The sequence below is a fragment of the Lactuca virosa genome, chromosome 6 (assembly GCF_052849685.1).
Source record: "Lactuca virosa cultivar CGN04683 chromosome 6, Lactuca_virosa_CGN04683_v6, whole genome shotgun sequence".
In the NCBI taxonomy this organism is placed as follows: domain Eukaryota; kingdom Viridiplantae; phylum Streptophyta; class Magnoliopsida; order Asterales; family Asteraceae; genus Lactuca; species Lactuca virosa.
The window spans coordinates 13,854,359-13,877,999 of record NC_136431.1 but is presented as its reverse complement, the minus strand read 5'-3'; the positions used below and the strand labels follow the sequence as shown (position 1 = coordinate 13,877,999).

General features: G+C 33.5%; 2 protein-coding genes across 2 annotated transcripts; one reads left to right on the top strand and one right to left on the bottom strand.

The window, feature by feature from the left end:
• The first annotated feature begins 12,112 nt into the window (after window positions 1–12,112).
• Window positions 12,113–14,674, top strand: LOC145120273 (Stress responsive alpha-beta barrel domain protein). Its single transcript, XM_079056089.1, has 11 exons — window positions 12,113–12,366; window positions 12,459–12,515; window positions 12,816–12,873; window positions 12,959–13,086; window positions 13,173–13,312; window positions 13,420–13,488; window positions 13,588–13,726; window positions 13,822–13,884; window positions 13,958–14,001; window positions 14,097–14,202; window positions 14,296–14,674. Exons 1-10 carry the CDS (start codon window positions 12,255–12,257, stop codon window positions 14,181–14,183), a joined length of 897 nt encoding a protein of 298 aa, XP_078912215.1. The 5' UTR covers window positions 12,113–12,254; the 3' UTR covers window positions 14,184–14,202; window positions 14,296–14,674.
• Window positions 14,675–18,679: 4,005 nt separating this feature from the next.
• On the bottom strand, window positions 18,680–22,191 carry LOC145120192 (putative LRR receptor-like serine/threonine-protein kinase At1g63430). Its single transcript, XM_079056004.1, has 11 exons — window positions 21,504–22,191; window positions 21,294–21,426; window positions 21,151–21,222; window positions 20,934–21,077; window positions 20,648–20,848; window positions 20,510–20,574; window positions 19,966–20,426; window positions 19,724–19,856; window positions 19,491–19,648; window positions 19,198–19,413; window positions 18,680–19,109 (listed from the first exon to the last, which is right to left on the bottom strand). Exons 1-11 carry the CDS (start codon window positions 21,586–21,588, stop codon window positions 18,864–18,866), a joined length of 1,914 nt encoding a protein of 637 aa, XP_078912130.1. The 5' UTR covers window positions 21,589–22,191; the 3' UTR covers window positions 18,680–18,863.
• Window positions 22,192–23,641: the final 1,450 nt, after the last annotated feature.

Genomic DNA, 23,641 nt, shown 5'->3' with positions numbered 1-23,641 from the left:
TACATTGATTGCACGAAAACGCATTGGTAACTCGATGTTATAAAACGTGCCTTTGTGTATGATTCAACAAGTAGTAGAACAAGCCATATGAGTCGAAGTTTATCCATTCCTTTTACCTTCGGGATAAAAGCGATATCTGTGGGCCCCTCGATGATTTAGCGATGACACATGTGAGTGCTTGGCCAAGCCAGGACTGATTTGATTTGTTCAGTCAGTCAGTCATCATAAATCGGAAATCGGGAAACAACAAATGGACAGAGAGAATGATTGATAATCCATGTCTCAGTCCATATGATATCTAGAATGGAGGAATATATGATCCCTTATCTAATCGACAAGTCATTGACAAAGGTCAGAGTTCATCGGCAAGGTCAGAGTTCGATAAAAGCTTTTGAGAGCTACGATTGCCAGTTGGTTTTTGAAGTCATACTCAATAATAGTTTTAGACTTATCCAAGTGGGAGACTGTTGGATTAATGTCTAAGTCCATAACTATAATTGGTAAGACTTGACCCGACCCGACATGGTCCATTTGGGTTGCATGGCATCGGGACAATTAGATAGACAAGATGAGGAAAAAAGATACTAGTGATTTATATTAATATATTATAATTTCTAATATATTAATATATAATCATATTATTTAATTAGTATTGATCAAGAATTAATTTATAATTAATTAAGTGATCAAAAGGAACTAATTAAATATGGACTCTAAGATATATGTGTGTGATGGGCCAAGTTCATTTAGGTTGGGCTAAGCTTTCATGGATAGTCCATGGAGTGTTTAACCCATGGATCATATGAAATGAAAGGTCATGGGTATTAGGGTTTAACCCTAATCTCCACACTATATAAAGATGTCCTTGATTGGTGAAATGGGCTAGTGTGTGTACATAAAAGGGCAAGGCCAATTTCACTAGAGAGAACCAAAGTATCCTTATTCTCAAGGTTATTCCAAGTGTTCATGGTGTTGTGTGAACCATTTGAGGTGTCACACTTGGGGCACTAGGCACTCAAGCTTCATGAAGACAAGTTACATAAAAAAAAGGTATGTATTCTATCTATTTTATTACCCAAGTATATGATATTTGTATGCTAGTATAGGGTAATATCTTGGAAACTTCATATTTGCATGTATAATAGAGAAAACATAGATCCAAGGTATTTAGGGTTGTATGTGCACCATAGGATGTTGTAGTATACTAAAACCCAACATTTTTATATGGTGTCGGGTTTGAAGATTAATCTCTCCAAATCTAGTTTATTAGGGGTTGAGATGGCCTTTCCGGAAGTCATCTCCATGGCATCTATTACTGGTTGTTCTCCGGCTGCTTTCCGTTTTCTTATCTTGGTGTTCCAGTGGGTGAATCTATGGTGCATGTCAAAGCTTGGGATGTGATTATAGATCTTCTTCTTGGAAGATGAAGCTTCTTTCCATTCGTGGCAGGTTAACTCTTATTAAATATGTTTGGGGAAGTTTAGGTATTTACTACTTTTCCCTATTCAGAGTTCTTGATGCTGTTTGTAAGTTGTTGGAGACTTGTAGAGCTCGTTTTTTTTGCGGTATGGATGATAAGCATAGACATATCCACTGGGTGAAGTGGCAGACTATTCTCAATTCGCCAGATAACGGTGGTTTAGACATTGGCAGCTTGGATGATTTTAACCTGACCTTACTTTATAAATGGAAGTGGAGGTTTGCTCTTGAAGGTGATACTTTATGGGTTCGGCTTATAAAGTTCTTATATGGTAAGGATGGTGGTTTTTTGGCTAGTCCCCGGAAAAATTTGGGTGGGGGCGTTTGGCATAAAATCATTGGATCTATTAATCAACTACATGAAAGGGGTGTAGTGGATAAGAATTTGATGCATATGGTGATTGGGGATGGCTCTACGACGGTTTAAACAATTGAGACTATGATTACGACATCCCTTTTCATAGTTCTGAAATTGTTTAGACACACATGCATGCTATCTAAGGAAAGGTGTATGATTTTGATAAAGTTTTATCAAAGCATCTCGTATCAGAAATCTGAACTTTGGTAAGAAAGTCAATAAAGTATTGATTTCTAGAAGTCCAGCTGATTTCTGAGTACATGTCAAAGCTAGTGGGAGCATAAGTGTTATGCTAATAATCATCATGTTAGTGGGAGCATGATAATTATTGTTAGTGTTGCAAGTTAGCAATGTTAATTATAGAAAACAAAAGTTTCAATTCGTGAGGCTGCGGGGATTGAAAAAGTTGTTTTGCTATAATTAAGGGAGAGGATATACTTCATTTCAGTTCTAAAGGCTTAGATTGAGACCTTAATCATCCTTAGTCAAGAATATATATATGAATTTCATGTTGGATTGGTTCAACTTAAGGAAATTCTATATATTGCGTTCTCAAAATGACTAAGTTATTCAAACTATCCACAGTCGGTCATATGTTGGAAGTAGATATGAATCAAGACTGTCATGGGTTGGCTTGTAGAGGTCTAAGATTTTGGACAAAGCGGTGCTACAACACTCATGAGTGCTCATAAATTCTGAGTATTGGATTCAACCCACGCTCATTTGAATCACTTCATGGATTTTATCACGAGTGATAATGAGACGATAATATCTTATATTCTTAAAACCTAGAGATATGAGTTGTTACTATGAGTTGGTTATACATTGATTGCACGAAAACGCATTGGTAACTCGATGTTATAAAACGTGCCTTTGTGTATGATTCAACAAGTAGTAGAACAAGCCATATGATTCGAAGTTTATCCATTCCTTTTACCTTCGGGATAAAAGCGATATCTGTGGGCCCCTCGATGATTTAGTGATGACACATGTGAGTGCTTGGCCAAGCCAGGACTGATTTGATTTGTTCAGTCAGTCAGTCATCATAAATCGGAAATCGGGAAACAACAAATGGACAGAGAGAATGATTGATAATCCATGTCTCAGTCCATATGATATCTAGAATGGAGGAATATATGATCCCTTATCTAGTGGACAAGTCATTGACAAAGGTCAGAGTTCATCGGCAAGGTCAGAGTTCGACAGAAGCTTTTGAGAGCTACGATTGCCAGTTGGTTTTTGAAGTCATACTCAATAATAGTTTTAGACTTATCCAAGTGGGAGACTGTTGGATTAATGTCTAAGTCCATAACTATAATTGGTAAGACTTGACCCGACCCGACATGGTCCATTTGGGTTGCATGGCATCGGGACAATTAGATAGACAAGATGAGGAAAAAAGATACTAGTGATTTATATTAATATATTATAATTTCTAATATATTAATATATAATCATATTATTTAATTAGTATTGATCAAGAATTAATTTATAATTAATTAAGTGATCAAAAGGAACTAATTAAATATGGACTCTAAGATATATGTGTGTGATGGGCCAAGTTCATTTAGGTTGGGCTAAGCTTTCATGGATAGTCCATGGAGTGTTTAACCCATGGATCATATGAAATGAAAGGTCATGGGTATTAGGGTTTAACCCTAATCTCCACACTATATAAAGATGTCCTTGATTGGTGAAATGGGCTAGTGTGTGTACATAAAAGGGCAAGGCCAATTTCACTAGAGAGAACCAAAGTATCCTTATTCTCAAGGTTATTCCAAGTGTTCATGGTGTTGTGTGAACCATTTGAGGTGTCACACTTGGGGCACTAGGCACTCAAGCTTCATGAAGACAAGTTACATAAAAAAAAAGGTATGTATTCTATCTATTTTATTACCCAAGTATATGATATTTGTATGCTAGTATAGGGTAATATCTTGGAAACTTCATATTTGCATGTATAATAGAGAAAACATAGATCCAAGGTATTTAGGGTTGTATGTGCACCATAGGATGTTGTAGTATACTAAAACCCAACATTTTTATATGGTGTCGGGTTTGAAGATTAATCTCTCCAAATCTAGTTTATTAGGGGTTGAGATGGCCTTTCCGGAAGTCATCTCCATGACATCTATTACTGGTTGTTCTCCGGCTGCTTTCCGTTTTCTTATCTTGGTGTTCCAGTGGGTGAATCTATGGTGCATGTCAAAGCTTGGGATGTGATTATAGATCTTCTTCTTGGAAGATGAAGCTTCTTTCCATTCGTGGCAGGTTAACTCTTATTAAATATGTTTGGGGAAGTTTAGGTATTTACTACTTTTCCCTATTCAGAGTTCTTGATGCTGTTTGTAAGTTGTTGGAGACTTGTAGAGCTCGTTTTTTTGCGGTATGGATGATAAGCATAGACATATACACTGGGTGAAGTGGCAGACTATTCTCAATTCGCCAGATAACGGTGGTTTAGACATTGGCAGCTTGGATGATTTTAACCTGACCTTACTTTATAAATGGAAGTGGAGGTTTGCTCTTGAAGGTGATACTTTATGGGTTCGGCTTATAAAGTTCTTATATGGTAAGGATGGTGGTTTTTTGGCTAGTCCCCGGAAAAATTTGGGTGGGGGCGTTTGGCATAAAATCATTGGATCTATTAATCAACTACATGAAAGGGGTGTAGTGGATAAGAATTTGATGCATATGGTGATTGGGGATGGCTCTACGACGGTTTAAACAATTGAGACTATGATTACGACATCCCTTTTCATAGTTCTGAAATTGTTTAGACACACATGCATGCTATCTAAGGAAAGGTGTATGATTTTGATAAAGTTTTATCAAAGCATCTCGTATCAGAAATCTGAACTTTGGTAAGAAAGTCAATAAAGTATTGATTTCTAGAAGTCCAGCTGATTTCTGAGTACATGTCAAAGCTAGTGGGAGCATAAGTGTTATGCTAATAATCATCATGTTAGTGGGAGCATGATAATTATTGTTAGTGTTGCAAGTTAGCAATGTTAATTATAGAAAACAAAAGTTTCAATTCGTGAGGCTGCGGGGATTGAAAAAGTTGTTTTGCTATAGTTAAGGGAGAGGATATACTTCATTTCAGTTCTAAAGGCTTAGATTGAGACCTTAATCATCCTTAGTCAAGAATATATATATGAATTTCATGTTGGATTGGTTCAACTTAAGGAAATTCTATATATTGCGTTCTCAAAATGACTAAGTTATTCAAACTATCCACAGTCGGTCATATGTTGGAAGTAGATATGAATCAAGACTGTCATGGGTTGGCTTGTAGAGGTCTAAGATGTTGGACAAAGCGGTGCTACAACACTCATGAGTGCTCATAAATTCTGAGTATTGGATTCAACCCACGCTCATTTGAATCACTTCATGGATTTTATCACGAGTGATCATGAGACGATAATATCTTATATTCTTAAAACCTAGAGATATGAGTTGTTACTATGAGTTGGTTATACATTGATTGCACGAAAACGCATTGGTAACTCGATGTTATAAAACGTGCCTTTGTGTATGATTCAACAAGTAGTAGAACAAGCCATATGAGTCGAAGTTTATCCATTCCTTTTACCTTCGGGATAAAAGCGATATCTGTGGGCCCCTCGATGATTTAGCGATGACACATGTGAGTGCTTGGCCAAGCCAGGACTGATTTGATTTGTTCAGTCAGTCAGTCATCATAAATCGGAAATCGGGAAACAACAAATGGACAGAGAGAATGATTGATAATCCATGTCTCAGTCCATATGATATCTAGAATGGAGGAATATATGATCCCTTATCTAATCGACAAGTCATTGACAAAGGTCAGAGTTCATCGGCAAGGTCAGAGTTCGATAAAAGCTTTTGAGAGCTACGATTGCCAGTTGGTTTTTGAAGTCATACTCAATAATAGTTTTAGACTTATCCAAGTGGGAGACTGTTGGATTAATGTCTAAGTCCATAACTATAATTGGTAAGACTTGACCCGACCCGACATGGTCCATTTGGGTTGCATGGCATCAGGACAATTAGATAGACAAGATGAGGAAAAAAGATACTAGTGATTTATATTAATATATTATAATTTCTAATATATTAATATATAATCATATTATTTAATTAGTATTGATCAAGAATTAATTTATAATTAATTAAGTGATCAAAAGGAACTAATTAAATATGGACTCTAAGATATATGTGTGTGATGGGCCAAGTTCATTTAGGTTGGGCTAAGCTTTCATTGATAGTCCATGGAGTGTTTAACCCATGGATCATATGAAATGAAAGGTCATGGGTATTAGGGTTTAACCCTAATGTCCACACTATATAAAGATGTCCTTGGTTGGTGAAATGGGCTAGTGTGTGTACATAAAAGGGCAAGGCCAATTTCACTAGAGAGAACCAAAGTATCCTTATTCTCAAGGTTATTCCAAGTGTTCATGGTGTTGTGTGAATCATTTGAGGTGTCACACTTGGGGCACTAGGCACTCAAGCTTAATGAAGACAAGTTACATAAAAAAAAAGGTATGTATTCTATCTATTTTATTACCCAAGTATATGATATTTGTATGCTAGTATAGGGTAATATCTTGGAAACTTCATATTTGCATGTATAATAGAGAAAACATAGATCCAAGGTATTTAGGGTTGTATGTGCACCATAGGATGTTGTAGTATACTAAAACCCAACATTTTTATATGGTGTCGGGTTTGAAGATTAATCTCTCCAAATCTAGTTTATTAGGGGTTGAGATGGCCTTTCCGGAAGTCATCTCCATGACATCTATTACTGGTTGTTCTCCGGCTGCTTTCCGTTTTCTTATCTTGGTGTTCCAGTGGGTGAATCTATGGTGCATGTCAAAGCTTGGGATGTGATTATAGATCTTCTTCTTGGAAGATGAAGCTTCTTTCCATTCGTGGCAGGTTAACTCTTATTAAATATGTTTGGGGAAGTTTAGGTATTTACTACTTTTCCCTATTCAGAGTTCTTGATGCTGTTTGTAAGTTGTTGGAGACTTGTAGAGCTCGTTTTTTTTGCGGTATGGATGATAAGCATAGACATATACACTGGGTGAAGTGGCAGACTATTCTCAATTCGCCAGATAACGGTGGTTTAGACATTGGCAGCTTGGATGATTTTAACCTGACCTTACTTTATAAATGGAAGTGGAGGTTTGCTCTTGAAGGTGATACTTTATGGGTTCGGCTTATAAAGTTCTTATATGGTAAGGATGGTGGTTTTTTGGCTAGTCCCCGGAAAAATTTGGGTGGGGGCGTTTGGCATAAAATCATTGGATCTATTAATCAACTACATGAAAGGGGTGTAGTGGATAAGAATTTGATGCATATGGTGATTGGGGATGGCTCTACGACGGTTTTTGGGAGGATGCTTGGTGTGGAGGAGTGATACTGAAAGACATTTTTCGTAGACTTTATGCTCTCTCTGATTCTCAGAATGCTCTAGTTATGGAGTTTTGGTCATCCTATGGTTGGGATTTTAGTTAGCGATGTCCTATTAGGGGAGGAATTGAAACTTTTAAATTTCAAAGTTTATTGAAATTGCTTAGTTCTTGGGAGTTGGGATCTCAACCTGATAAATGGAATTAAGAGTTAGATAACTCTGGAATTTTTTCGGTTAGTAGAAACTAGAAGATACATTGATAATTTTTGCCTTCTAGTGGGTGGTATGGTTACGAGATGGAATAGGTTCATGCCTATTAAGGTGAATGTTCTTATGCGACGTCTTATGTTAAGTAGTCTACCGTTAAGGTCTAATCTATTTGATAGAGGAGTGGACTTGGATTCGATTCTTTGTCCTGTTTGTCAAAATGCTTCAGGAAATATTTCTCATTTGTTTTACCAGTGTTCTCTAGCTCAAAAAATATGGCTTCGTGTAGCTCAGTGGACAGATTTACAAATAATGAATTTTGCTTCCTCGGTAGACATGGTGGAATGGATGGATTCTAGGCCTGTGAATATGATGGAAAGAGCTATCGTGGAGTTGGTGTGTATGTCGGTGATTTGGGTTCTTTGGACTTATAGAAATTCAGTTTTATTTAATTCCAATAAGTTTAGAAAGCAATACATTTTTTATAGTATTGTTGAACATTCTTTTAGGTGGTTTTGTTTTCGAAACTCTAAGGCTAGGATCTCTTGGACTGCTTGGATGATTAATTCAATCCTTCTTTAATTTTGTATGTTTGCTAGCTCCTAGCTAGCTTTGGTTTTAATGAATTTTGCTGCTGTTAAAAAAAACATACAAACATGGTCTGAAGGACCACCAATCCAAAAATGTTGTTGTTTGGACTAAATCCCGAAAAAATGTATACCACAAGGACCATGTAGTTTTGTCTATTTTATAACTTATTACTATTTGTTTTATTCGTTTTACAACTTATTACCATTAGAGCTAATAGTTTATTTGTTTTTTCTATTGACCACTCAATATTTATTGAATAATTAATATATACCAGTTAATTATTTCTACCAAGTACTTAATGACATTTTATTTATGAAATATAAATTTATAATGATTATAAAATATTTTCAATCTTTTTTATAACTATGACGTATTAATTTTTTTTATGTAATTTACGTTTATAAAATAAAAACAATGAATACTTTTATTTATATTATCATTTGTTTGTTGTATTCACCGTCTATAAAATATGACGTGTGTTTAAAAAATGATTAATTAAATGGATGAGATTTTCTAGAACATTTTAAACTTATAAATGATAAATTATATAAAAATAAAGAAAAAACTATTGGAAAATGTTAATGGTGGTTATCGAGGCCAACAAAATTAGTAACCCTAAATCTTTTGCACTAAAATAGTGTATAGTGGTAAAGGGGTCGAATCCGCGGATATTGGTTCAATTTTATAACTCTATGAAAATCTCTTTGTAAAAATACTTGTAAAATGACAACAAAAGTAAAAATGGGGGTTTTGGTCTTTTGAAATACTTGAAACAAACTAGAATTAAGCTAAATAGACAATTTCAACAAAAAACACAGTTTGATGTAAAATCAATAAGAGAAAGATGGTTGACTTAAGGTTTCCTCATTTGAACATTTGATTTACATAGCATTAGAATCCAATAGTGCAATGTTTGTTTTAAATCCTTAATTTGGCTATAGTAATCCAAGAAGCTTGAGATTACCTAGACTTTTCTTAGTTGTTAAAATGGTTAGAGAAGCTCATAACAATTTTCTTAGTCAAAGTCATAATTTCCATTAAGCATGTAATTAGTGAAAGTCAACTAGCATTAAGAACCAAAAAGTCACCAAATCCAAGAGGAGTCAAATGCTTTCACTTCCATGTTAGAGAAAATGTTTTTATGATTGTGTGAAGTAAAACCAACACAAAAACCATTTGTTGCTTGCTAATTTGAGGATCATTTACTTAATCAATAAGTTAGCCAACTAATCACCACAAGCACATTTAAACTCATGAATAAAAACATACAAGTAGTAATAAGATGTTAAAACTCAAAACATTCTCATAAAGATTCAAGAACAAGTTCATGGAGTCTTCAACATTCAACAAACATTCAAAGGATTTCACCAAAGTCAACCAAGATTAGTTTAGACTAGCATGGCTAAACTCAAGAAACTAAAACTAAAGTAAAATGTATCAAACATGTAGCAAGATTTAGAGATGAAAATATGATGTTCTTCAAGTGTTATTGGCCTTCAAAGTCTTCAAAATCTTCAGAGAAAGTGCTCCAAAACCGGATGTAAAGAAGTGTGGAAAAGTGGCACTCTAACCTTCCCCATATAGCTCAAAACAAGAATTCCCGGAAATGCCCCTGCAAGGCCTTGCACGACCCGGATGCTGTTACGCGGGTAACCTGCGTGCTGAATTAGGTTCTTTTGTGATTTGGGCTTCCAATGACTTAGCCCACTGGTCCAGAATGAATCCACTAAGCTTGTAGCCCAATTTGGCTTCCCCAAATCATCCATAACTCACGTACTCACCCGATCAATAATCTCCGCATGCTCGCAAATTCATAATTTTCTTCTAAATTCAAGGTCCATCTTCCTCAGGCTCCAAAGCCACTAGCCCACTCCATGCATCAACTCCACTAGTCATCAAGCCCATAATCCTTGTTGTCCTCCAAATCTAATTTCTTTCCATACGTCCCAAACATTCCCGCTCCGCTAGTCTCCTTAAAACCTGCAATAAAGCTCACGAAACTGGAAAGTATCCGAAATAGTCATAAAATAACAAAAAGGAAAATATGCATGAAAATTAACTAAAATATGAATTAAATATGTTAAAATAAATTATAAAAAGAAATAAATAAAATAAAACTATCAGTTAACCGTTGAATGTTTTATTTAATTATATGTTAAAGTTAATGAAATGATAATATGACAATAATTTTAAATGATAGCATATGTTAACCATTGAAAATAATTGACAATCGAACTTTTAATGTCTTTTAGAGCACTTCTTAAACATCGATGAGTGTCTATTTATTAGTGCAATATACAATATCACATTTTGCTCGGATAGATGTACACAATTTCGTGATTCTAGAATTGAGTAAATTACATAGATGGTCCCCGTGGTTCGAGGTAATTTACAAGTTTGATCCCTAACTTATTTTTTAACTCGGACCGTCCCTGTAGTTTGATTCTGTAGCGTCTTTGGTCCCTATCACACTTAGAATGACTATTTTACCCTTAATGATATATTTTATTTTGTTAAATCTTTTTTTTATTATTTCAATTATTTTTAAATAATGTAAACTATTAATATATTGTTGAAAATAGGACCCACCGGTCCACCCCACCTTAATCCTCTTCCTGTTCCCGACACCACATCCAGTCACCATCTCCGACCATAGATCCAGTTCCTGTCACCAACTCCGGTCATCATCTCGGGCTACAGATCCAGTACCACATAAATTACCCCAAACTAAACACAAATCCAACCATAATGTAAATTTCAACAACAAATATGGAATACATCTAAAATTTAACTTGTACCTCAAATCCAAAACCAAAATCGTTGATAGAAAAATCACAGATACAAAAATCCCAAATACAATCCAGGTGAATCGACACAAGAGAACATTTTATGCCATTGAGACTCAATAGATTGATCAGTAATTAAAAAAATTGTTACAGACAGATTTACGATTTAACGATTAAAGGACACTCACGATTCAATGCAACGTATCCAATCTTCTCCCTATGAGTTTGTCGTTTTGGTGGATCGGAGGGGTCTAACTTGAAGCTTTCAGTCGTTCCCCATCCTTCACCTTGAAACAATTCGACGTTGATTCAGTTTGACATTTCAACCTTAGATTAAACCTATGGTGAAGAAATCGAAATCCAGAAATCGTTGGTTGATTTGGTCGCAGGATGATGGGTCTCGCACAATAGGTTGCTTCTTCTTGTTGGCTCCGGTGACATGTACTTGAGGTGAGTTGTGGGTGTTGTTGGTTAATATGAGAAGGGCGACATATAATGGTTGGATGGTTTGCTGATTTAGGGTAAATGATGGAAGATGATCGGAAGGCGGAGTGAGCAACATACCTCCCCTGAACACAATCGCCAAACAACAGTGTGAAGGTTTTCTTCGTCGGCGGCGGCGATTTCAGTGGCACAGTAGAGGTGACGCCGGAGAGAAAGGAGAAGGAAGAAGGGGGAACTGATGTTGGTCCGGTGGTTTAGGTTTCCTTTTTATTCTTCAGAATATTAGAGAATATTAGAGAGTATGACCCACATCTAATAAACATATTCTTTTATAATTTTATTTAATAAGTTAATAAAACAAGACAATCAAAATAATACACAATGGTATATCGGTCATTTTAAGTCGACTAGAGACCAACAACGTAACAAAATCAAACTATAGGGACCGTCCGAGTTAAAAAAATAAGTTATGGACCAAACGCATAAATTATCCTGAACCACAGGGACCATCCGTGTAATTTACTCTCAGGAATTAAATCTCGTATCCTATTATTTGTTTGATTATTTCTATTACGTTCGTTTGGATTGTTTGACATTGTTATACTAGGGTTTGGCCGTTTGGGTAATTTTGGGTTGTGTGATTGGTCACATCTATATGAAGTGTTTTAAAAATTTAACAGTTATGCTTGTTTTGAGAGACCAAAAATGTAATAAAACTATGCTTTGGGTACCAATCAACCAATAAACCAAACAATATTGACTAAATCCATAACTTTTTACATGAAAGTTGTAAACTTTTAGTTGATTTTATACAAAAAATGTGTTTTAATTTGAAAAGAAGGATGGGATTGCAAGAATTAGAGTCGATAAGAAGGCGCCAATTCTGGTTTTCCTAGTCCACTCAATTTCATACTTACAATCTTCTTCCCCCATTCATATCATATGCAAACCATTGATTCACAGACATACACACTCAAACAATATGCAATCTCACCCACACACTTTCAGCTGTTCTACTTCTCATCTCACCAAACATTACCTCAACAATGGCGCTCCTCTCAAAACCCTAGCTTCTCTCAGGAAACCCCTTTCTGGTATGTCGCATATTTATCAAAAAAATTAATCGCATTCAAGCAAACCAGACACGCATTGTTCAAATTTTGTTAACTTTCAATTCATATCACAGGTACCGGAGTTATTATCCGACGGTTTCCTTCGGGTTTGAAGCAAATCAATCGACGAGGTGATTTTCTTCTATACTCTTAGAGTTTGTCTGTCAGACGAGTAATTTTTCGAATTCAAAATTCTCCCTGATTCTAATTTTTCTGTTTCTGAAGATTGTTCGATTATTGTTTATGCTGTTTGTATAATTTAAAAAGACGCCATTGTCTTCCTTCGAACCAGTATACCTGTATCACATTCACATCGTTAAATCGATTTGTTTGATTCACGACTCAAAATGTATCTTCCGATAGAAGCAATTGCGACATCATAGGGTGAAATGCTATTGAATATCAATATTTGTTCTCTGATGAAAATGTAGGTGCCATAAACTCAGCTACAGAACCACAGAATTCAAGCAACAGTGCAGAAAAAACAAGGTTTTTCATCAAACTTCTTGGCCACTCCCTCATTTTAGACATGAACTCAAGTTACAGTTATGTATTGTGGTTCCTTTTGTTGCAGAAAAGTTGTAGAACACATATGTTTACTAAAAGCAAAGGTGGATTTATCTGATAAAGATGAAAAGGACATGCTTGATTTTCTCTATACATGTCAATACCAAATGCGTGGCATTCTTGCAATTTCATTAGGTGAAATCTCTTGCATTTGATCTGCATCTTTTCCATTGATTCATGTCATATTGACATGTCCTTACTTTTTTTTTTTTTTCCTGTAGGGCGTATCTCTAATCAAAATCTTGAAAATTATACACATGCTGTGTTCATGCGATTTCAAAAGAGGGAAGATCTTGTAAAGTTCTATGAGAATCCATTCTACTTGGGAGTATTAAAGGATCATGTAACATCTTTCTGTCATGTATGCCCTAACATGTAAACACCAATACTCTTTCTATCTTTGTTTGATTTTGTTCTTAATCATTCGATTCATAAGTTTAATTTTGTAATATACTTTTACATTCACAGGAATTGACTTATGTTGATTATGAATCTCAAGTAGAAGATGATATTCTTCCCATCTTTCGAAAAGGAGAGGTAATAAAGTAATAAACTAATAAACTAATACTAAAAATTAAAAAACCAGTCCATGTATTTTTATTCCAATTAGGGTTCATGTAGTAACTGAAATTGCAGGAATTTAACTTTGGTGTGGAGTTCATACTTCTTATTGCATTTAAAGATAGCTCATTAATGGAGGCTGCAAATGATGCATTAACATCTTTTGAAAAATTACTGATGGAATTTCCTTCATTGATTGTTCAATCTACAAGAGGTATTGTGCATATAAGTATATAACATATTCCATTTTCATTTAAAGAAACTATTTCCACCTTTAAAAGTCAAATTTTGAGTTATTTTCATTTTTAGGGTTGAATTTTAATCATGGAAGTAAAGACTACACTCATGCTGTAGTGATACGTTTTCGATCATGTAAGCCTCTTTGTTGACTCTTTTCACAACTGACTTTTATTTATATATTTATTTATTTATTGTTTTTTTACAGCTGATGCATTTGACATTTTCATGGGGAGTTCGGAATATAGAGATGTAATTACTAATTAACATTGTATTCTTTTAACAGTTAACATAAAGTTTGCTAATTTTGATTATTTGTGTTATAAACTTAATAATAATATGAGCAGATTTGGAGTTCCAAATTTGAGGCTATAATTGAGAAGAAATTGTCCATCAGCTTTTCTGTAGATCCAGTTGGCAATGAGTTGATGTAGCAAGCTTCACTAATATTAGGCATGTTCCATTTTTTCCTTTTTTGGTTACATAAAGAATCTATTTATATACTTTAATATATTTTTCATTTTTTTTTTCTATGATTGATTGCAGAATTACTTAAGAAGGCATTCCTGTTCATGGATGTTCTGCTTTTCAAGGAAAAAAAAGTCTGTAGGTGATCTATTATTTTCTGCAGATGTTATCTTTTGTGATAATATATATATATATATATATATATATATATATATATATATATATATATATATATATATATATATTTGGAAAAATGTTTAATTTATTACTCTTTCCAAAAAGACATTAATTTAGAAAACCTGTCTGACAGTTTGATCATTCTACCTGGTAACCCGTAAAGTTGTTCCATACATTTACATTTTTCATTTTGTGTTGACTTTATTGTACAAGTTTTCGATTTCTTTTATATATTTTTGTATGTTGTTACTTAAATCAGTAAATGGCTTTCTTCTTTGTATTATCTATTTTTAATTGTTGTAACGATTTTTCTTCCTTGAGTTTGTTCAAAGTTATATTTCCAATAGTTTCTTGTAATTTTAGTGATTATAGGTGTACAACACATAAAAATAGGCACCAAAATTGCGAGAAAAAACTAAAATGTTTGGACAAAGTTAAATACCAAAAAAATGATTTGCTCTTAAGTTTATATATATAGTATGATATTAAGTAATGTAATTAGACGTGATAAGGTTACACATAGTCTAAAGTGTAAACCATAGTTAACTACTAGTCATTGGTTATTGGTGTGGCACTGTGGCCTAATTTTCCTTGGTCAACTGACAAATAAAAATATCAACAATTTATATGCAAAAACAGATGTCGCAATTTTTAGGGGATAATTGAGTAGATAAACTTGAGGATCTAAGGGTGCTTACGTTAATGGCGTGTTGTGTATAGATGTGTAGCCTCATGGTGCGCAAATACCCAACTTTTTGAAAAACAGAACATTATTATTTGAATCATTCTGTAGACGAATTTCTTGACCTACCAATCTTTATCGTTTTTCAGAAAAATAACTCAATAATTCATCATTTTTATGTTTGAGATTGTATATTGGCATATTGATTAAACTAACTTTTATATACCAGATGTTTGATAAAAATAACTATGTTGTTGTTGTTGTTATTTTGTGTCTGTTTTGCAAAAATAACAACTTTGTCCTGTGTGAGTTATTTTGGATTTGTTCTTGACATTCCGGACCAACCAAAAAGATATAATGTATACTTTTTCTCATTTGCATATTTTTTTTTTCAAAAAGTTTAATCCATTTATGTCTGAAATGTTCATTTTGAAATATCTATCAACGTATATTTTTTCTCATTTGCATATTTTTTTCATCACCGTTTTCAATCAAATGATTGATTTTAAGCCTTTGTATCGTATATATTTTTCTCATTTGTTATGTTTCTTTAACTTTTTGTTAGATATTAGTAATAAACGAAATATTTTTTTCAAAATTCTGGAAGTGTTTATGGGATTTCAAACTTGATGTTAAAATTTCAAAGTTTTTTTCCCATGAAATATGAAAATCCAAACAAAAATGTAATAACCCAAACTAATTGTCGATTTTGGACTCAATTGGTCCAAAATCCTATTTTTCTATGTAGACTAGGTCCTTAAATGTTCAAAAATCATGTCAAAAGCATCATTATTAACAAAGTGAAGGGCTAAGCTGGTTGCATGAATGATGTAACAATTTGATTGACATTGTGGTAAGTACGATTGCTTTGGTGGGAGTAATAAGAGGAATGCGACAATTTTCTTATGTCCAATTTAGTGCGAGTACTAATCTAGGATTTCAGTTCAGGGCAATGTTCTAAATAATGTAAGACATGACTTGACGGTAATGTCAAGTCTCAAGCTTTTTCAAACCTTGATGAGCCACCTCGTTTGTAATGTGTGACTTAAGGCGACAATTTTGTATATAAGTAATATATCTTTATATGTATTTTCAACTATTATTCACTTTTATACACATATATGACTTAACGCGGCGTTTTGGGTAAAGCTTAGCAGCAGATACAAGCTTTGAAACCATGACGAGTTTTTTAGAATCTTGGTTCAGGGTATCAAAGACGATGAGAATGTGTTTTTTAGGGTTTTACTTTTTTTTTTTTTTTTTTTTTTTTTTTTTTTTTTTTGAGAATGGGGAGGCAAAACCCATGGTGGAACTTACGTGGGCAATACTTTGCCACAGAAGTCCCACCAGATTTTGTTTACCCGTAAAATTGGAACCAAAAAATAGGTTCTTACCTTTTGTTTTTTTAACATGTAACTTATATGTTCAAGGACCTGATTATGCAAAATGGGGACCAATCGAGACAAAACGGACAATTCGTTTGGCTCCTATGACATTAAAAATACCTCGAAATAAGCAATCCCAAACACCCCTAAACCCAAACCATGATATTTGTTTTCCCAAACACCCCTAAACCTAAACCATGTTTGTTTTTGTTAGGTTGCTTAAAAGCTAGATGTCTTGTTCAATCTATGTGGCCATTTCATGTCACAAAACTTCCTTCTTGGAGTCTTGTATTGTATCATCGCACTATTTGAAAACAGAAAATATGTATAATTTGTTTATTAAATATCATTTCTTTATCATACTTGATGCTACAACTCTTCATCAAGTGTCTTGTTTTTTTGTATCTTGGATTCCTTTGTATAAAACCTTGTCCCCACTTAACATACAAATTAATAATGCACATATCAACTATAAAAATATATACATTAAGATCAAAGTCTTAACAGATTATATATTATATTAACCTCAATTACACAACAGGACTTTTGACTTTGACTTCTGATCATTGGTCGTATTAGGCTATTTTTCAATGTACTTCATAGGAAATGCATTAAACACTTGTACTCATAAGTCATAAGGATTACTTTGGAATTTGTATTATATTCCGGCTAATATCCGGGTAATAGTAATTTACATTTCTGACTGAAAAGCAGGAGTTGAAAGAGTAGCAAGAACCCTAATATACAATCTAAAGAACTGCAAAAATTCGTATAAACTGTTTACAAAATCATCAATGATGAAACTATTAATCAGTTGTGAAGAGGGTTTGGGCCACCGGGAGTTTCCCTTTTTGAAACACCGGTAATCGGGTCGGTGTTGTAATTCCTGGATTCTTTAGGAGCTGCTGCTGCTGTTGTATGCCATGGATGCTTGGAATAGGAATGGTGTTTTGGTTGGAATCTTTGATTGAAACCTTCGATTGTAATTCTGTGGATGTTGCGGGAATTGGAAACAGGGGCAACTACGAGGATGAATACCGTGATCGCCAGAATTCGGATTCCGGCGTGTTGTATTCCCATGAAGACGGTAATGGAGTGATCAAGAAACAGAGCACGGAACGGGATTGATTAGTTGTGTTTGTAGATACTAATGAGAAATGGAGTGGTGAGGGCTTTTAAGATGGGTTGATAAGAGTGAGTTTTTTTGAAAAGACAAGAATGCCCTTTTGTCTTTCCTGTGTTATTATTCATTACCGAAAATACCAAATGTGAAGTTTGAACAAGGGACGTTGTGGTGGTAGAATGAAGTGGGAGTTGAAGGGTAAGATGGTAATTTCGTATTGTTATAGTTGACTTTGGTGATTGATTTAATAATAACTTTTGACTAGTTGAGTTTGATTTTGATGGGTACTGTATTTGAAAAACTAGCACTGAAATGCACAACAGTAGGTTGGGAGCCCAATTTGTATTGGGTAATCCAATACTTCATACTTAAGTATAGAGACGTTTATTTATATATTTTAATTTTAATTACAAAATGATAATTTAACTTATTCAAAATTTCTTAAAAACAATTATAGTTTGGAATTATTTTTGGTTTAACTATCAAAGACTTTTTTTTTGGTTTAACCATCAATGATTTTTTTTTTCCAAAAAATAAATAAACCACTTTGTGTTTTCCTTGAAAATGATTTGCAAAAAGTGGAAGGAAGATTATTTTTTTTTGGTTGTAGTCGTTTTTATTAAAAAAGAGAAATTCTAAACTATAACGATTAAATAAAAAAAAAAGCCCTTATTTTGTTTTTAAATGGAACAAATTTGAAACTATAATGATTTTATAGAATCAAGGTTTTATGTAGTGTTTTTTTAATAAAAAAAATATTAAAGTCTCAATAGTTAAATAAATAAAAAATTATTCCGTGATCGAACAAAAAAGAAAAAAAAAATCTAAACTACTATCTATAGTTTTTATAAAACTTGGCATTTTACTTATATAAATTTACCCTAAAACGATTTGTGTCACCTAGGGTTAAACTATATACTTGCTTTCTAAAGAAATAAGTTATAAACGTTTTTTCTTTTTAATATCATTTAACATTTGTTATCTAACGTATCAGTTAGTTTTTATCAAATATTAATATTGTCCTTTCAAAAACTGAATAGTGTCACATTTTAACATGGAGAGATAAATCACAATCTCTCCAAATAAAAAAAGTGATGCCAGAGTAAACCTGAGATGGACCTTATTACGAATTCTTACATCCTTGCCTAAACAATCATATGTGCAATCTCGATGCTATTTAAGGTTCTAAAACTCGCATGAACACAAGAATCCTCCTATCCTAGACAACTCCTAAAATAACCATGTACATGACAAGTATTTACAATAATGCCATTGACAGTCAAGGAGAAAGCATCAACTCCGCCCAAGCGAATGAACATGCCTTCATCTCTGAAGAAGATGACGTGTCAATTTTATCATCCAACATGGCGCACAAATCTTTCATTGATATATGATCTCGTGGCCTTAAATGAATACATAAAGAAACCACTTCACATATCACTTTCAAATCTTCATTTTTAAAATATTTCAATGAAGGATCCACAACCGAACCCATCTCCTCTTGCTTTTCAATATAATCTTTCGCCTGTTATTAAACACCTCAAAAGTTTAATCATTTCATAAATTCAAAAACTATAAAAAAAATTCTTGTAAAGCTATAAACAAATTCTTACCCAATCTACCAAGCAACCTTTATCCTTGCAAAACGAAGGGCGTCCACTGACAATTTCCAAAAGTAGAACGCCAAAAGCGTAAATATTCCCTTGAATATCCAAATGTCGATCTTCAAATGAACTCGGGAGAACACATATATCACCTTCATGGCTAATCGATCTAGAGTTGTTTTCTGATCTTGTTACAATTGTTTTCCAGCTTTCAAAATCAACAAGCTACAAAATGTATAAAAAAAAATCATTAATCATTGTATCCTTCTTAGAGTTTGTGATTAACTATGTCTTTTAAATACCTTTGGTGAAAAATCTTCTGTGAGATAAACTGCATTAGAGTTCAACTCAGATATAGTAAATGGTGGCTCGATTTCTGTATGAAGATATTTTAAACCTTTCGCGACGCCTATGATGATCTTCATTCTTCGCGACCAACTTAAATTGCATCCTTCTTCATCTGCCATTTTTCAAAACCACCATTAAAAAAATAAAAATTACATGATTCTCAACATATATATAATAAAAGACTTACAATGAAGATGCTCATATAATGTCCCATTTGATGCATATTCAAACACCAACATTCTTGTAAACGGATTACTATCTATACAATACCCAAGCAATTTCCCAGTGTTTTCATGGTTTAATCTTGCCAAATCCGCAACCTAATGAACATAAGAATTCAAGATTAAAAAGGGTTCGTTAGGGTTCATAATGATAATAATGAATCATAATGAAAGATTTTATTTTTTTGACTTGTTAATTGGTATTGACCTCTTTTTGATAATAGAGCTCAATGTAGCCAGTCCAGTGTTCTTCTTTAATACAAAGAGATATAACAGCAATTTCTGGGCCCCCTTTTATAATTCCTTTGTAAACCAAACTATCAGATGATGACCCGATAATGTTGCTGAAATCTTCACATGCGATCTCGAGTTCTTGTCGATTATATCTTGTAACACCTTTTAACATATTGGAATCGATATGAATTGACATATCGTGTTTGTTGTTTGTGGATCTCTTTAATAGATTTAAAACTGAAGGTTTGCTTTTGCATCTTAAAACGAATGTGAGAAGAGCGATTAGAAAGAGCGAGGTGATTGAAACTCCAGTCATGACTTCCACCACTAAAAGCCAAACGGGTGGTTTTGAATGATGAATCTTGTAGTTATCTTGTTCGGTTGGATGTAATCTTGATTTTCCGGCGATCTGGGCTGTTTCCGGTTGAGTGCCGCCTGTATTTAGAAAACGGGACACCTGAATTTTACAAGACTCTTTTTGAGTTTGATTACCAGAAAGATGCGAACAATGAACATACCACATTTTTTATGGGTGCGTTGTTTGGTGTTGTTGGAATTCATACAGTTTCCCCGAAAGTTATTCCTGCAAAAATTCATGTTCATGATAACGAGGTGTAACTTGAGTTTTTTTTAGGAAAAGAGGAAGAAAATTTTACCTTGGAAGACGCTCTAAGCATTTGGGTATGATTCCAATGAAGAAATTGTAGGAGAAATCTGCGACTTTTAATGAAGATGAATTACAAAAACCTGGAATTGTCTCATAAAGTTTATTTCTATCCAATCGAAGCTCTTGAAGGTTTTGAAGATTTTGAAGCTCCAATGGCAATTTCCCAGTGAGTCCATTCGATTGTAGGTTTCTGAAATGAATTAGTTTTCAAAAGTAAACACAACATGTTTATTATTTGAAAACTGAAACAGCCAAACCCTAAAATTATGACTTACATTTGAACGATGCTGACTAAATTTCTAATTTCGGAAGGAATTGGACCAGAAAGCTGGTTTTTCCCCAAATCCAAGACTCTGAGGAACTTCAATGATCCAATTGACATGGGTATCGGACCAATGAGTTTGTTTTCGTGTAAAATCCTACATGAATTACAATTTCTCGATGAGTCTTGGGTTATTTGAATGTGAAATAAGGTGCTGAGAGAAAGCATACAGTTCTTGTAAAGCGGAGAGCTGAAAGAGTTCTTCAGCGATGAATCCCTTTATCGAAGAACCAGAAATGTTACTGTAAATTGAAAATTTAGAACCCCAATTAGCTTCAATTACAACAAGAAGTGTTCGAAAAAAATGTCTTACAGTTTTGTAATTTGATTTCCAGAACATGTAACACCGAACCAGTTACAAGGATCTGAATCAAGGCTATTCCAGCTTGATAAAGCCAAAAACGGGTCTTCAAAGATAGATTCTTTGAACGAATTTAAAGCATGAACTGCAAGAATCAAGAACTGGGTTAAACAAATTGAGTGTTTTTTGTTAACGATAAAAATCAAAATTAAAACTGCAAACCTTCAATTGGTTGAACGGCGTCATAAGAGGGTAGAAAGAACCCTAAAGTAACACACAACAGTTGAAATTGAATCAATTGCTTCATGTTCGCTATTTTTTTAGTCTCTTTCTCTGTAGAACATTAAGAACTCATCAAAGTAGGAGTCTAGATGAAATTACAGAAACACCCATGGAATAAAGAGAGAAGAATCTTTTTACAAAGCAAAATCAAGAACACTAGGACAAAGGGTAAAGGGTAAAGGGTTCAAACCAAAGAATCTTTTGACAACAACCCAAGAAACGAAATCAATGAAAACATTAACTGAAAAGTTTAAAGCAGCGCCGCTTAGAAGAAAACTTGGATTCGAAGAGAAGTTTAGGTGGCAGAACTGCAGGAGACTTAAAGATTCTTTCTCCCTTTTCGGATAATGGTATTTGTGAAGACTGAAGAGGGAATGTTTTGTTACAGTTACTGATTGATGGGGAATTTATGGTTTAAATTCGTTTTTTTCTTTCTGGCGAATTTCCCCCAAAAGCGTGAAGAGAATCAAGTGGGAGTGTGGAGTGGAGTGAAGTGGCGTTGGGACTTGGGTTTTTGAGTTTGGCAGATCACTTGCTAATCATTGTAGAAGATGGATGAATGGTAAATTGACACTGAATCAGGAGTCCGCTCTGAAACTATGATATCAAATTTAAAAAGGCTTAATCCCAAAAATGTCGAAAAAAATTAGGTCATAGGATATTCACAATTTTTTGGTTTATCATATGATTTTAATTTATGAGAAGCATGTCCATATTCTAAAAAATCGATGCGACTTATCTTTGTGGTTTCGACAAGTTTCATGCATGATTTCTTAGACTATTAAACAAACTATTTTTTTTTTAATCTCTTTTTTTAATGTTATTTTCGAATTTTTTTAAGTTTAGAGAACCATTTCTATAAGAAGTTGAAAATGGAACAAAAAGTCATAAAAGACCACATCGATCACCCTTTCGTCGGTTCATCCTCGGGCATGCTCTTTCCAACTCCCGTCTCCACCGTTATCCACCATCTTCTTCCAATCGACAAGTCCGACACTCATCGTTGGCGACTCTCTATCTCTGTCATGTCATAAGTTATATTATTCAACTTAGATTTGTTTTTTTCAACATGTTTATTATTTTAATAATATTTGAATAATATTATATTGGAGTATATCTTACATAATTTCAAATAAATTTCAAAACCATTTGGTAAATTTTATATAAATATTTTTTATGTTATATTATATATAACCAAATATTAATAAATTATAAAGTTAATCATTAAAAGTACCAAATTTATTGAAGTTAACCGGAAAATAATCACCGTCTTTAAAATTTTAATAAAAATGAACATGTTGTTAGCTAAATTAACAAATTTATTTATTGTTATTTAGCAAATATTATGTTTAATTATTTTTATATAAACATCTTTAAAAATCATATCATCACAATGATTTTTATAGTTGATTTGAATATGATTAAACTAAATAAATTTTTTATTTAGATTTATTTTTAATTATTGTATAGTTAATTTCAGTTTATTGTAGCAGTCTGCAAATGTTAAAAAATAAACAAAATTCTTATTATAGGTTGCAGCCGTTTGATCCACTTCTTCTACAGCAGAGCGTTGCAGATTCGGTCCGCAGATTTCAGCCGTTTTCGCTTCGAAAAAACAAACAACACATTGTTTTACATATTTTTATAAATGTTATTGAGCATAAGAACTTGATTTGTTTCCGTCAAATCGTTCGAAATAAATTACTAAACAACATATTAAAAAAAAACATATTTTAACATTAGATAAACTACTAAACATTTTTACTAAAAAAAGTTTTAAGCAAGCAATCTCAAACACCTCCTCAGGCCTTAGTTATATATTGAACACTTGATCTCGAACCAAATCTTAGTATTTTTCTAAAATAAATAAAAAGCATTAAGTTTGAATATTATCATTTAAATTCGTATCCTGTATTATTAAAGTGAAGTACTGAACAAAAGTATTACCTTCTAAATAATGTTACATTATAATGAGGTCCTTCATGTCATACTTAATGCACCCTCACCAGTCACCCTCGCCCATGTTTTCGCTTTGGAGGTTGTTATCTTGATATTAAATCCCTTCGGGTCACTCTCTC